The sequence below is a fragment of the Erinaceus europaeus genome, chromosome 15, assembly GCF_950295315.1.
Source record: "Erinaceus europaeus chromosome 15, mEriEur2.1, whole genome shotgun sequence".
Classification (NCBI taxonomy): Eukaryota; Metazoa; Chordata; class Mammalia; order Eulipotyphla; family Erinaceidae; genus Erinaceus; species Erinaceus europaeus.
In genome coordinates this window covers 6,454,913-6,467,910 of record NC_080176.1, presented here as the reverse complement: position 1 = coordinate 6,467,910, position 12,998 = coordinate 6,454,913, and the positions used below count along the sequence as shown (strand labels likewise).

The following is a 12,998-nucleotide window of genomic DNA, read 5'->3' as shown; positions in this document are numbered from 1 at the left end:
TCCAGGTCAATGTCAGCAGCACCCGAGTCTCAGGGGCATATCCCATGAGGGACCCATGTGCACTCGCTAAGCAGAAGGTGCAGAGCCAGAGCAGCCTTCAGCCATGGGGCCCAGCTGCTGCTGTGGAAGCCGAGTCCAGAAGGACTGGGAGGTGGGTCCACAGGTTCAAGGAAAATTGCTCAGGACAGCTGGGCAAAGCACCATAATGCCCTGACTCCACAGCACTAAGCTCAACCTTGGGGCTGTCCCCCGCCAGACAAGGCTGGTCTGCAGAGAAGGCTGTGGTGGGTATTACCCTGGCTAAGCTGGGCATGGGGAGCTTGGGGAGAGGCCAGGGACCTGGCAGGTGGCTTGCAAGCAAACTATTTTGGCCCAGGGCTCTAGCTGGGGCAGCTGGGGGGGGGGAGGGTGAGAGGGAACCTGGGGGCCCATAAATACTGGAGCAAAAGGGAGTGCAGGGTTAGCTGAGGGAAGAGGGCAGGACGGAACAGGTGAGAGAGGGTAGGGGTGTCTGACAGCCAAGGTGAGTAAGGTGTGGACATGTCCTGTGTGTCCCCTACCTCACCAGTGGCCAAGACCAAGGACAGGGGATACTCCAACCTCCCAGATGTCCAAATGGGCATCAAGGTCTAAGACTTTCAGGCAGGGGTCAAGAAGGAGAGCCAAGGCACCACAAACCAGCACAGCAAAAGGTTCAGGGCTCAAGCCCAGTCTCTGCCTTAGCGCTAGCCCACAGCCCCCCACCCCTTGCAAACATCACATCGCAGCCTGGTGCTGACAAGAAAAGAGGCTCTGGGTCCCAGCATCCGCAAGTATTGCCAGCATGGACACTTCTAGTCACATCCAAGGCCAAGTCACAAATTCCCTGCCTTTGCTCTGGAGAACATTCTAGAACAGGCAGGAGTGTGAGACAGAAGGGAAAGTGATCTACTGCAGAATGAGGGAAAAACAGTTTAACAGGTGATAGGTGCTACAGCCCAGGTCTCAGGCTGGGTGGGATGAAGGGTTCTAAGAACAGCAGCACACAGCCAGTCCAAACTTTACTCACACCATCCCCCAGCAAGGCCTCTGCCTCAGGAACACTGGGTCTACAGAGCACGCTGCCCTGGGATCTGTGGGGCCCCCACTGTCCACGAGTGACCCTCGCCACCACCCAGGTTATGTCCCTGCTGCCAGCCACTGGGCACAAAGAGAGATTCCGTCACTTCTGGTGGCTCCCTGTGGCCAATTCTTGTGGCTCCTTGCAGTCACTTCCTGTGGCTCCTTGCACCACCACTGCCGGCTTAGACAGCACTTGCTCCTGGAGCCGCCCAACCAGCTCCTCCACGTAGACCTTGAACAGGGGGGTGGGGTCCTGTGGAGTGGGAGACAAACCAGTGAAGTCACAGTCACAGGGCAGTGGGAGTCTGGAAGGCACTGCCCTGATGACCAGGCCATAGGGAAACTTGGGCTGCCAGCTCCTTCTTGGTGCCCATAAATGCCTGTACCTGTTTCCCTGCCTGGGGGCCCATCTGCCCACTTCCCTACCCTGGAGTAACTCCCCAAACCCCGCTTTCCTCACCTACAGGCCCTTCTAAGTAACAGACACAAAAAGGTCGTAAGGTGCCAGAAGATAGGATAGTGCTTACATAAAAAGACTCACAACCAAGGCTACAAAGTCCAGGGCTAAATCTGTAGCACAGCTATGAGCTGAGGCTAAGAAGTGCTGGGGGAGGGAGTCGGGCGGTAGCGCAGCAGGTTAAGTACAGATGGCACAAAGTGCAAGGACAGGCGCAAGGATCCTGGTTTGAGCCCCCGGCTCCCCACCTGCAGGGGAGTCACTTCACAAGCAGTGAAGCAGGTCTGCAGGTGTCTATCTTTCTCTCCCCCTCTCTGTCTTCCTCTCCTCTCTCCACTGATCTATCCAACAACAAGGACATCAATAACAACAATAATAACTACAATAAAACAAGGGCAACAAAAAGGGAATAAATCTGTGGTCCGGGAGGTGGTGCAGTGGTAAAGCTTTGGACTCTCAAGCATGAGGTCCCGAGTTCCATCCCCAGCAGCACATGTGCCAGAGTGATGTCTGGTTCTTTCTCTCTCCTCCTGTCTTTCTCATAAATAAAATCTTTTTTAAAAAAGGGAAATACATAGATATTAAACATTGAATTAAAAAATAAAAAAGAACTGCTGGGGGAGGGGGTGTAAACAGCCACTACCTGAGACCAGGTGACCTTGAAGAGCCAGGTGGCAAGGACACTGGCAGAGGCCAGAAGCAGCTCTTTCTTCCCACCAGGAGGGTGTGTGCAGGGATTCCTGGCAAGTCAGGCCCTTGTGGCCCTCCCTGGGCACTGGTAGCCCTGTCCAGCCCTCCCAGGTCCTCTGTGGAGCCCCGAGGCCATGCCCATCCTCAAGGACAGCAGAGGCATGCACTCACCTTCTCTTCTAGGAGCCTCTGCTTCTCCATAGCCTCCTCCAATGTCAGCCCCACCCACTCGGCCTCAGCCTCAGGGATAACAAACTCCTGGGTGGAGAGAAGCCCACTATGAGCCCAGCCTGTGGCGGGAACCACATGGGGCCAAGGGACAGGCTGCAGCCTCACCTTGTACTTGTCGTAGATGGCGGCCCTCCTCTCGGGGTCCTCCGGGTGTAGCTGGGGGTCCTGGCGGGCCAGTCGCAGCAGCATTCCCCGCTTCAGGTCCATCCCAAACTTGGAGCACAGATCCTCCTGTGGGGTCTGGCAGGAGACCACGTGTGGGGCTCAGTGCTGGCAGCAAAGGCCCCTTGGGGCCCCACACCCAGACAGCAGAGCACAGGGGTCAAGTGGTCCCCCTATCCTGCCCTCCCAGACCAGACCAGAACTCTCAGCAAATAAGGAGACGGCTGTACACAGCAAGAGCCTTGGTCACGTGGCCACCTAGGGACAGACTCCACTGCGGTGCCCAGAAGGGATGGCCTGCCCACCAGCCCAGACTGCCTCCACTTGCCTTGAGAATGTAGAAGTCAAAGCCATAGACAGCGTCGATTAGGTCCAGTGTCCGCATGGTAACAGTGACTGTGAACTTGGTGTCCAGTATCTCACTGTACAGCTCACGCGTAAACAGCTGTGGCTTCCACACCTTCTTCACCCTCTTGGAGAGCTGAGGGAGAGGGAGCCACAGACTCATCTCAGAGCGGATGGGACGCAACCAAAGGCCCTGCCAGGCTGCCCCCCCCTCCACACACATACCCCCCCCCCCCCGACCTTGTCCAGGCTGCAAATGTACCCAGGTATACCAGTATACCACCTCAACCCCACAGCTCCGGGTCGCAGCCCAGGTCCAGAGCAAAGCCCTCAACAAAGGGAGACCCTGGGGGGGGTGGGGGTTTCCCTGGTTTCCCATTCCAGGAGCAGGTTGGGCGTGTCAGACCCCCAGGTGAGCAGGAACTGAATCTGCCAGCAACAGGTGAATAGGGAATTCCCTCCTTCCATACTCCCTCCTCCCCTTGTGCCTCAGGAACTCCAGGAACCCCAGGGTGCTTCTCCTGTGGACTTCCCTGCCTTGGGGCGCTCAATGGTTTCCCAAGAGGAGTGTGTCCCCGAACTGTGAGTCATTAGAAGGCTCCCCCACCCGTGAGCCCGCAGGCAGAATAGCCCTCACCCACCTTGTCATTGTTGACATACCGGTGGCCCAGGATCCAGCCCTCGCCGCCCCACAGGCCCTGCTGGGACTCCGGGGGGTAGTAAATGGGGATGGGCACGTCCTCCACGCGCTCCCGCTGCCCGTTCTTGGGGTTCACTTTGAACTTGGCGCCGTGGGGCCGGTAGTGGACAGGCGTGGGCTGCCGCCCGGGCTCCAGCGAGCGCAGGTAGTGCGCGGGCAGGCGGGAGCACAGGCCCTCGCGCAGCCGCAGCTGCTTCCACAGGTGCACCGGGTACTTGTGCAGGGGCATCGCGGCTGCAGGGGGGCGCCGGCTGTCACCTGCGGCCCCGCCGAGAACCCCCGGGCCCCGAGCCTGACCCCCCAAGCCCGACGCCCTGCCGGATCTTGCGCCCGGGACGCACCCGCCCTCAGCCCTGCACTGACTGCACCCCGACTCGACCGCAGCCCTCTTCTCGCCCAAGTTCGCCGCACCAGCGTGAACGCCGGCTCCACGCGCGCCCACCTACCCAGCGAGTCCCCGCCGGAAGCGGAAGTGATTAGCCCCCCGCGTTGATTGGCCACGCAGTCCGCTTGTCCCGCCCATGGCTCCGCCCCCAGAAGGTCCTGGGGCTACAGGTGCGCGCTGGCGGATGCGCGCAGAGCACTGGAAAAATTCAATTCAAACACAAGGAAATCGAAGCTACAGAAAATATGTTTTAATCTAAAAACTTTTACACCAAAAGCGTCGTCTAGAAATGTGTCCCGGGACCAGCCTGGAGCCGCGTGCACAGTGATCCCTGTCTCCACAACCTCAGGGAAGCCACAAGGTGGGGGGCTCAGACCCACACCTGCAACAGTCACCCTGTCCGCTCTCTGGGCGATCCAGAGGATTCTGCCCAGTTAATGCCCAAGAAAGGGGCCATAGACCCAGGGGGTCCTGGGGTGCCCAGACCCAGACTCCCTTCGGGAAGCTACTCCCATAGAGCCTCAGGGAAGCAGGCTGGAGCAGCAATCCCTTGTGCCACAAAGGCAGCCCTAGCCCTTCATCCACACCCCTCAACTCCCTGGTGCCCATGGTCGCCTCTCCCCACACGGCCATACCAACAGGAGCAGTGTGGGCCCATCCAGGCTGGCACTGGGGTTCTGGGCATCAGGGGGCCAACAAGGGCAGGCATAGCCCCCCCCAGCCTCATCAGCCACTGTGGAGGTGAGCTCAGGCCTCCTCGCTAGTCCTTGTTTCCACCTCACTGCAGTGGTTGCTCTTGCACATCACTATGTCCTCTGGGAACATAGCTGGCTCTAGGCAGCCAGGGCCTGGGTGTTCCCCAGGGCCCTGTGTTCCCGGCAGCCAGGTGCAGGTCCTACAACAGTGGGCAAGGCCCAGGGCAGGAGCTGTGGCGCTCACCTACCACTGCAGGCAGGAAGAAAAGCATGTGCGCGGGGCAATTTTATTCAGTTGGAAGTGGATGTGGTAGGGTGCCTCTCCCTGGCTGCGTCCTGGCTGGTTGTCAAGTCACCGTGTACAGTTCCTCCCGGCGGTTCTGGCAGATCTGGTAGTGGCAGGGGAGCCTCTGCCAGCAGGCCCAGGGTTCTGTGTGTTGTTCCCGAGGTGGCAGCAGGAAGACAACACTCCCTGCCAGCAAGATGTGCCAGATGCTGTGAGTGTAGTAGTAGTTGTCGTCCGTCATCAGGAAAGTGTAGATAGAGAGGCCCACAGTGGCCAAAGAGATGCCGGGCAGGAGGTAGAAGACCCATCGCTGCCAGGAGGGTGGGTAGCAGTGGCGCCGACGCCCACAGCGGTACACCTGGACACAGAGCACGTAGTCATAGCCTCTGCCCCCGGTCTGGACAGCAAGACCCTAGAGGAGCCCAGAAAGGGGTCAGAGCTGACTTACCCACATGGTGACCATGACCGCGATGGCAAAGAGACAGGGCCCCATCATGTTCCAGGCACCCAGGCGGTCCAGGTGGAGGGACATGGCCAAGACCAGTGTGCCCAGTAGGATCAGAACCTGGGAGGGGGACGGTGATGATTGCAGGGTCATAGTGCCCTGACTGGGTGGTACAGTGTGCTGGAGGCCTTAGGCACAAATAGCCTGGCAAGTAGCCATCCTCTCATCCCACTGTCTTCCAGTCCCTTGCCCACCCCAGGCCTGCTGGCAGGCTTTTCCTGCTCTGCTGGCTGGAGCCTGCTCCTGTATGGCCAGCTGGTAGCTCCCACTGACGTGCCCACAGACAGGTCTCTGAGGCCTAAACTGAGCCATGAGGAGCTTTGGGCACATGACAGCACTGGCTCAGCTGTGCCGACAATGCCCTCTGCACCAGGGACCCCAGAAGCTCAGGTGGGGAATCAACCTGGTGACTTCACTTCCTCTCTGAATGGGGCCTGGGGAGACAGCCAGGTCAGGGACCTCATCTCACCCTGAACCCCAGCTGCCTTTGCTGGCACCCCCTAAGCCACCAGGGTACATGGTGGGGCTGTTTCCGGCACTGAAGAGTATCCTCTGCCCCAAAGCCCACACCCAGGGGCAGGTCACTCACATATTTCAGGGCTGGCTTCAGCCGCGCCATGCAGAGGATGGTGACCCAGATGGACACCCCGGAGCTCAGGAAGTCACAGTACTGCAGGGTGTCGTAGCTGAGGATACACAGCACTGCCTCCCCCGGCTGGTCACAGGCATGGTAGAACTGCAGGCCAGGGCTCAGCTATGGCCCACTGACCCACACCCAACAGGGTGCCCAAACCGCCACACACACCACAGGGGTTCCCAGACTCCCTCACAGTCACCCCATAGGGCACCCCCTTCTACCACACTTACCATGAGAATGAGCCTCCCACCCACACACATAGGGGATGCCCAGCCCTCGCCCACCTGGAGCAGCCCTCACCCCCGCCTACCGTGGAGAAGAACATGGTGTAGGCATAGGCGGAGGCCTCCACCAGGAAGGCGCGGCGCAGGGAGACAGCGATGGGCACCAGGAACACCAGGTTGCTGAGGGTGAGCAGCAGCGTGGCCACTCTCTGCTGGGCTGCCGTCTGGGCTGTGCTGTTGTCCGTGCAGCTCCAGCCACGCCAGCCTGTGGGCCAGGATGCCCAAGCTCAGGTTGGGTCGGAGGAGTGCCCAAGCCCCGGGGCCCACCTCTCACCCTGGGCTATGGGAAGGAGCAGCCCAGCACAGGTGTGCAGAAGGCAGGGAACAGTTATGGACAGGTGTATGGGTAGGTGTGGATGGATACAGGCAGGTATGAACACACGTGGACAGGTGTGGGGCAAGTGTGAGCAGATTTGGGCACATGCAAGTAGGAACATGAGCAGGTTTATGAGTAGGTGTGAACAGACAAGAGACAGCACAGATTGAAACAAGCAGGTACAAACAGGCAATGAATAGGTGTGGGGAAGATGCAGACAGGAGTATGGGCAAGTGTTGACAGATGGAGATTGGGATGGGCAGGTGTGCAGCAGGTGTGGGTAGATGAGACCAGTGTAAGCAGGAATGCACAGGTTTGTAGCAGGTGTAGACAGGTAGGTGTACCCGATCCCAAAAAAGCACAGGACTTATTTGGATGAGGGACAAGACAGGGAGGAAGTACCATTCCCAGAAGTCCCTCTGTAACTGGTGGGGGCAGGGGGGGGGTATATTTGTAATGTGGGGTGCTCCCCAGGGAAGGCCCAAAATAAGGCTGCCAGCGGCACTCCTCACGGCTGGGCCGGCCCTCACCTGCCTTGCAGCTGCAGCCTGCATACAGGTAGCCGTGTCTGCGCAGCAAGAGGCACTGGCCGTAGGGCCTGCAGTCATTCAGGCAGGGCACGACAGACAAGGTGGTCTCCACAGGGACCAGAGCCTGCTCACACTCCCTGCCAAAGGGGCACAGGAAGCCAGGCTGTCTTGGCCAGCTGGCTCTGGGGCACAGGAGCCCACAGTGGGGGCGCCTGGACTTCAGCCCTGAAGGAGAGCAGCCAAAAGTCCTGCTGAGGCCTAGCACCTTCCCTGGCCCCGCCCTGGCACACCTGGCTCCCAGGGCTGCCACAGCAGGGTGACCAGAGAAGGGGGTCCTTCATGGCTCCCCTAAGACAACTGACCACACATGCACATGGGTTGCAAGAAGCTGGACAGCTGTTGAACTCCACTGCTGGAGGCCTTGTCCATGGTCCTGAACACAGGGATCAGCCAGCAGCCCCCACCCAAGCTTACTCACCCAGGACTCTGAGGGCACACGAGCTGCAGTGAAAGATACCAGCTGTCAGTCTCTGGGAAGGGGATGACCAGGTCTGCCTTTCGGGAGGATGCACTGAGTGACAGCGGGTAGCCCTGAAAGAAGGCTGCAGGGTCGGGGGGGCAGGTGAGAGGGCTGCCGGGCCTCTATGACAGTGTACCTGCACCAGGTGAGTGGGTGGGGTTACCTGTGGTGCAGGTGAAGGAGGTGTTGAAGCTGAGGAAGGGCGCAGCAGCATTCAGGCAGCCCAGCACCGAGGTGTTGTTGGGGATCACACTCTGGGGTGAGGGCACACCTATCAGCCCCAGTGTGACCCCAGAAATTGGTTTTTGTATTCTTTTTTTCTTTCTACCAGAGCAGTGCTCAGCTCTGGGTATGATGGTGTGGGAGACTGAACCTGGGCCTTTGGAGCCTCAGGCATGAGAGTCGCTTTGCAGAACCGTTGTACTATCTACCCCCGCCTGACCCCAGAAATTGGGACCCGTTCCACCCCAGTAGTGACACAGCGCCTCATGGTGGCCTGGCCCTGGTGGGGTCACCTTGCTACCTTGAAGCCGGCAGCACCCCAGCCCGGGGCCCCAACCTGCAAAGGGAGGTACCTGGTTGGCCTGAAGGGTGATGGTGAGGGAGCCCCCGCTGTCCATGCCAGTGTTGAGGTGAAGCCGCAGCACAGAGGGCAGGTCTGCCCATATGGGCACCCAGGCCCGGTCTACCAGCCGGAAGCGCACAGACAGCACATCCATGTCTTCCCGTATGACTGGGAGGCTCACAAAGCAGAAGGGGCTCCTGGGTGGGGCACTGCTCCTGTCCAGGGCATGGGAGGCCAGGCTGGAGAGTATGGCAGCTGGGTGGGGGCAGCTGTGGTTCAGGCAGTTCCAGGGTGCAGGCGTGGTGTTCAGCATCCAAGGCCTGCAGGCTGGCGGGAGGAGCCACGCTCAGCACAAGGCAGGTGGGGACAGGATGAGGAGCAGGGCTGCCACTCACCGGAGGAGAAGGTGACCACAACACTGAAGACCACCTGCAGGCGGGCCTCTGCCATGTTCTGGGCCGTCACCTGCAGCCACTGGTTCCAGGGTGGTGAGGGCAGTCGCAGGTGGCAGGCCCCGACCACATCAGCACAGGTGAGCATCTTCTGTAAATTTCTGGGAAGGGAGGTGAAGCCCACAAGAAGGCGCACAGGGCAGTCCTGGCTGCTGTTGGACACACAGCCCTGCAGCTCCAGATGCAGCTCGCGGGTGTACTTGGGGACAAAGACCCTGGGGCCAGAAGGAGCGAGAGAACAGGCAGTTACTCCCCACTCACCCCATGCTTGAGCTTAGGCTACTACCAACATAGGTATCTGCCTCAGACCCTCTGCCCAGCTCCCAACACACGGAGGACAGAGCCCCCACTCACTTGAGGTAGCTGGGAGAGGTGAAGATGGTTTGCTGGAGAGGCACGTCAGGCTCTAGGACAGAGACCTCAACCAAGCGCGTGACCAGCATATCAGGCTGGAAGACGTAGACACACGTGGAGGTAAAGCCCTAGGAGAAAGCCAGGCGTGGGAACATGGATGTGGGAGGACACAACTGGGCCACAGAGCGGGTGTAGGTGCTGTCTACCGGGCACCAGCCTCAGTCCCTGGGGAGCTCCTCACCTGCACCTCGATCTTCTGAGAGGAGGGGGGCAGGTGGGCAGCCAGAAACCAGTCTCCGGGCGCGGGGTGGTGGATGTGGATGGAGGAGTTGGCCTGCAGCATCTTCAGGAGGAAGGGGGGGTGCACAGAGGTGTTGGGGGCGAAGCTGGTGTCCAGCGGGTTGATGACCGGCGGGGCGCCGTAACGGAAGTACCTGTGTGAGGGGTCAGGTCAGAGCAGGTGCTGGGCCATGGCCGGTGGGTGCCCAGGTAGCGGTACCTACACAGTGGTCTCCAGGTGGGCACAGGGGGAGCCACGGCCAGCGTCGACGCGCAGCAGCCAGCGCAGCAGCACTGTATCGGGGGGCACCTGGAAGCGGAAGAGCCTGACGCTGCCATACCAGCTATAGAAGGACAGCTTCTGTGGTGTCTGTGAGTACTGCTCGGACACCAGCCGGACATCTGTGGGGGGTGGGGGGTTAGGCGCATTCAGTGGGGTCAGCCCTCACCCAGCAAGGCCTCTGAGGAGTCCCCTTGATGAGGCCTGGACCCTGTCTACCTCACGCTCCATGTTTCCACGTGCACAAGACCATCTTTTTCTTGCCTGCAGTGACCTTGGGCTCACAGCCTCTGTCCCATGGCCACTTCTCTGCCCCATCATCCACACTCCACCCATTGTGACCCCTGGTTGTCACAGCTGTCCAACAAAGTGATCGTCGGCAGAAGGACCAAACCTTTCAGCTCAAAGCCACCAGCAGGGCCTGTCCTTCCTTCTGTCCCCTGGAGACCCCACATGCTCCCCCAAGCTGAAGCTGAAGGACGCAGGACACAGAAGAGCACCAGGATGCCTCCCACCACCACCACATCAGAGTCTTCTCTGTGCTTCCACTGGATGGGGTTCAGTGCTGGGGCTGGCCGCTTACTCAATGTCAGAGAGGCTTGGGGTACACTGGGTCACTGCTGGACCCAAGCCTAGTCCCCCCCCCCAGAGAGGCAATGGACAGAGCTGGCCCTGTGCCCCAGTGCACACCCGCCCATACAGAGTGGCACAGGCAAGCCAGTGCTAGGCAGACAATGCTGGGGCCCCTGTGTGTGTGCTCAGCCTCTCCCCCTCCGTCCCCCCCCATCCCCTCCCAACCTCACTGCAGATATCTATGTCCACTGCTCCCTTCACACACTCCATCCTCTGATGGTGCTTAGTGCTCAGCACAAAATCAGGTCCTTCTGTCAGGGTTCCTGGAATTACCTGCCCCTGGGGCCTCTGAACTCTCCCTCTTGGAGTTCTCACAGAACAACAGGACCTGGGTGGCTTCAGGGCAGGGCTTCAGCCGGGGGAAGCCCAATACCAGCTCTGGCTTCACATCCTATGACCTTGGACATTCTTGCTCCCTCCCACTTCCTGCTGAGCCACCACCACCAGCAGCTCCCTAGAGTGCCTCTCCCTGCATTACTGGGTGCTAAGTGCTTCCTGCAGGATACCCCGTGGACAGAATGGCCACCTTTCCACCTAGAACCACAGGCACCCCACTCCTGGGCAGGGCAGGGGGGTGTCTTGAAGCTGGGCCCCAAGGACCGTACAGATCCTGCCTGAGATGCCCACACACACTGCTGTGTGGGTGAAGGTGCCAGGCCAGGACACAGGGGGCTGGGTGTTAAGTGGGAATGCTAGTCAGCCTGCTCCTCTGCCCCCCCCCCCCCACACACACACAGGATGTGCTGAGAAAATCCAGGCTGGTGACACACCTCCCAAACCCGTCCGCACCTGCTGTGGAGACTTGGAGACCCCAGGCCCCCAATTCTGATGTCTTCACCCCACCCCTCCCCAGCTTTGGTGCCAGGAACCGTGAGAAGAAAAGTAAAGGAGTTTAATCAGGAGCCCATCTCTGGAAGGAGCCTCTCATTTGCCGCTAAACCAGCTCAAGGAGAGGGGGAGCAGGAAACAGAGGAGCTGGGGGGCAAGATTGGAGGACCAGCGTCTGGAATGCCCTGGGGTCAGCCAGCAGCCCCAGGCAGAAGCAAGAGGTTCCCCACCTCCCGCCTAGCTCCTGCGGGGGGAGGGGGGCAGGAAAAAGAGGGGTGAGCAAGTTGCGACCCGCTCCCCAGAACCAGCTCCCCCGGGGGCGGCTGGGGAGGGTCGCGGCCACGGCACCCTCCCTCCAGGAGCCAGGCAACTTTCTCGGGCTCCGTCCGCTGCCAGCCGGTCCTGCGAGACCCCGGCGCTGCTCCCCACCCCCGGTCTGAGAGGAGGGTCTCGGGCACAGGGTCGCCGCCCTCGCCCCGCGCGGCCTCCAGGTGAGCGCACAGGTGCCCCCAGGTGAGTCACAAAGGCGCCCGCCCTCCGCGCCATGGCGCCGGCGCTCACCGCGGTCCCCGTTGTCGCCCGCGGCGGGAGGGGGCCGGGCGAGCATCAGCAGCAGCAGCAGCGGCCCCGCCTGCGCCGCCCCCGCCGCGCCCCTACTCCCGGTCCCGGCCCGACCCATGGCTCCGCGCTCGGCCCGGCGCTACCCGCACCGCGTCCACGGCCGGCCGCCCCCACCGCCCGGGCAGCCGCCTCTGCCCCCGGTGCCCATAGTCCGCACCCCGGGCACTTCCGCCTGCGCGGCCCCGCCCGGCGCGGGGGGAGGGACCGGGAGGGGCAAGGGGGGAGGGGGAGGGGCGGGACATGGGGGCAGGGTGTGGGGGAGGGGCGGGGTGGGTAGAGGGGAGGTGTGGAGGGGGCAGGAGAGAGGGGAATCAGAGAATACCTGTGGGTGGGGGGCTCTGGTGGCCAGGGTCGGGGAGGAAAATGGGTGGCGTGGAGTGGCATTGAGCAGAACTCTGGGACTGGGATGGAGTCCTACAGTACCCAGAGTGGGGACCGGAGGTTGGGGTGAGGGCGGTGTGGCTTGGAGGCCCAGGTGGGAATTAAGTGGGGACAGGGAGGAGAAGATAAGCCTTGCCGGACGTGAATTAGGATGCTGGGGTGTCAGGATGGGGGATCCCATTTCTGAGGGCTATAGGAGGTTCCACCGACTGGAGGTCGTCCACCATCACTTCTTCCCCGGGAGCCCTTCACTCCCCATCGGTTCCCCTTGTTTGTAAAGAAGGGAATGCTCTTTCACTGAAGGTCCAGGAAGGGGAGGGGCGTGGGACCTGGCAGAGAGGGTAAGTCTGAGAAGAAAAGGAAGGTGCGGTGTGGGGAGTAGAGGGACAGTTAGCCTAGGAGAAGGAGCGCTTTTTCTTTTCTTTTCTTTTTTTCTTTCTTCCCCCAGTGGTGGTAAATGGCAGGATTCTGGGGCCAGGAGAGAACAGGGGCTCGCTAAGGCGTGCGCTCCACAGCAGAACCACCCCCGCCGCCCAGCCCACAAGAAGCCTTTCTTTCCTAAGACTGAAAACATAGAGAACTGGAGAGACTGAGAAATTCCACTGCTGGTGAAAACCAGAGCCACAGAGAGCAAAGTGCACAGGCCAGGTGGAAACAGCCATCTGCAGGGGAGGTGGGACTCAGTGCTCACCAGGAAGACCTCAAAGAGTGACAACACAGCTTAGAAAAATATCGGAGGGAGTCGGGCTGTAGCGCAGCGG

At 60.6% G+C, this 12,998-nt stretch overlaps 2 protein-coding genes and 1 long non-coding RNA gene across 6 annotated transcripts; 1 reads left to right on the top strand and 2 right to left on the bottom strand.

Annotated features, from left to right (window-relative positions):
• Positions 1–1,023: 1,023 nt before the first annotated feature.
• Positions 1,024–4,140, bottom strand: MRPL28 (mitochondrial ribosomal protein L28). 2 transcript variants are annotated; one of them, XM_016190362.2, is made up of 6 exons: positions 4,028–4,140; positions 3,628–3,920; positions 2,970–3,122; positions 2,585–2,719; positions 2,420–2,506; positions 1,024–1,354 (listed from the first exon to the last, which is right to left on the bottom strand). In XM_016190362.2, exons 2-6 carry the CDS (start codon positions 3,913–3,915, stop codon positions 1,202–1,204), a joined length of 816 nt encoding a protein of 271 aa, XP_016045848.1. In that variant the 5' UTR covers positions 3,916–3,920; positions 4,028–4,140; the 3' UTR covers positions 1,024–1,201. The 2 variants fall into 2 exon arrangements, with proteins under 2 accessions (XP_016045848.1, XP_060028689.1); XM_060172706.1 differs by lacking the exon at positions 2,420–2,506 and having other exon boundaries at positions 3,628–4,104.
• A 159-nt stretch (positions 4,141–4,299) lies between these two features.
• PGAP6 (post-GPI attachment to proteins 6) lies at positions 4,300–12,011 on the bottom strand. Of its 3 annotated transcripts, none has more exons than XM_007527974.3 (13): positions 11,797–12,011; positions 9,719–9,896; positions 9,457–9,649; positions 9,216–9,343; positions 8,805–9,076; positions 8,420–8,736; positions 8,008–8,098; positions 7,803–7,926; positions 7,325–7,461; positions 6,505–6,683; positions 6,147–6,293; positions 5,501–5,617; positions 4,300–5,410 (listed from the first exon to the last, which is right to left on the bottom strand). In XM_007527974.3, exons 1-13 carry the CDS (start codon positions 11,912–11,914, stop codon positions 5,114–5,116), a joined length of 2,298 nt encoding a protein of 765 aa, XP_007528036.1. In that variant the 5' UTR covers positions 11,915–12,011; the 3' UTR covers positions 4,300–5,113. The 3 variants fall into 3 exon arrangements, with proteins under 3 accessions (XP_007528036.1, XP_060028656.1, XP_060028657.1); XM_060172673.1 differs by having other exon boundaries at positions 6,147–6,272; XM_060172674.1 differs by lacking the exon at positions 5,501–5,617 and having other exon boundaries at positions 4,300–5,464.
• Positions 10,844–11,309, top strand: LOC132533077 (uncharacterized). The gene is made up of 2 exons (XR_009544958.1): positions 10,844–11,056; positions 11,145–11,309. It is a non-coding gene; the product is annotated as an uncharacterized LOC132533077 (long non-coding RNA).
• Positions 12,012–12,998: the final 987 nt, after the last annotated feature.

Coding starts and splice junctions, on each gene's coding strand:
- MRPL28 (XM_016190362.2), bottom strand. CDS start 3,915: ATGCCCCTGCACAAGTACCCGGTGCACCTGTGGAAGCAGCTGCGGCTG. Junction 2,507..2,584: donor CCATCTACGACAAGTACAAG/GTGAGGCTGCAG, acceptor CTCTCCACCCAG/GAGTTTGTTATCCCTGAGGC. Junction 1,355..2,419: donor AGAGGCTCCTAGAAGAGAAG/GTGAGTGCATGC, acceptor CCCACTCCACAG/GACCCCACCCCCCTGTTCAA.
- PGAP6 (XM_007527974.3), bottom strand. CDS start 11,914: ATGGGTCGGGCCGGGACCGGGAGTAGGGGCGCGGCGGGGGCGGCGCAG. Junction 8,099..8,419: donor TCACCCTTCAGGCCAACCAG/GTACCTCCCTTT, acceptor CCCTCACCCCAG/AGTGTGATCCCCAACAACAC. Junction 6,294..6,504: donor ACACCATGTTCTTCTCCACG/GTAGGCGGGGGT, acceptor CCTGGCCTGCAG/TTCTACCATGCCTGTGACCA.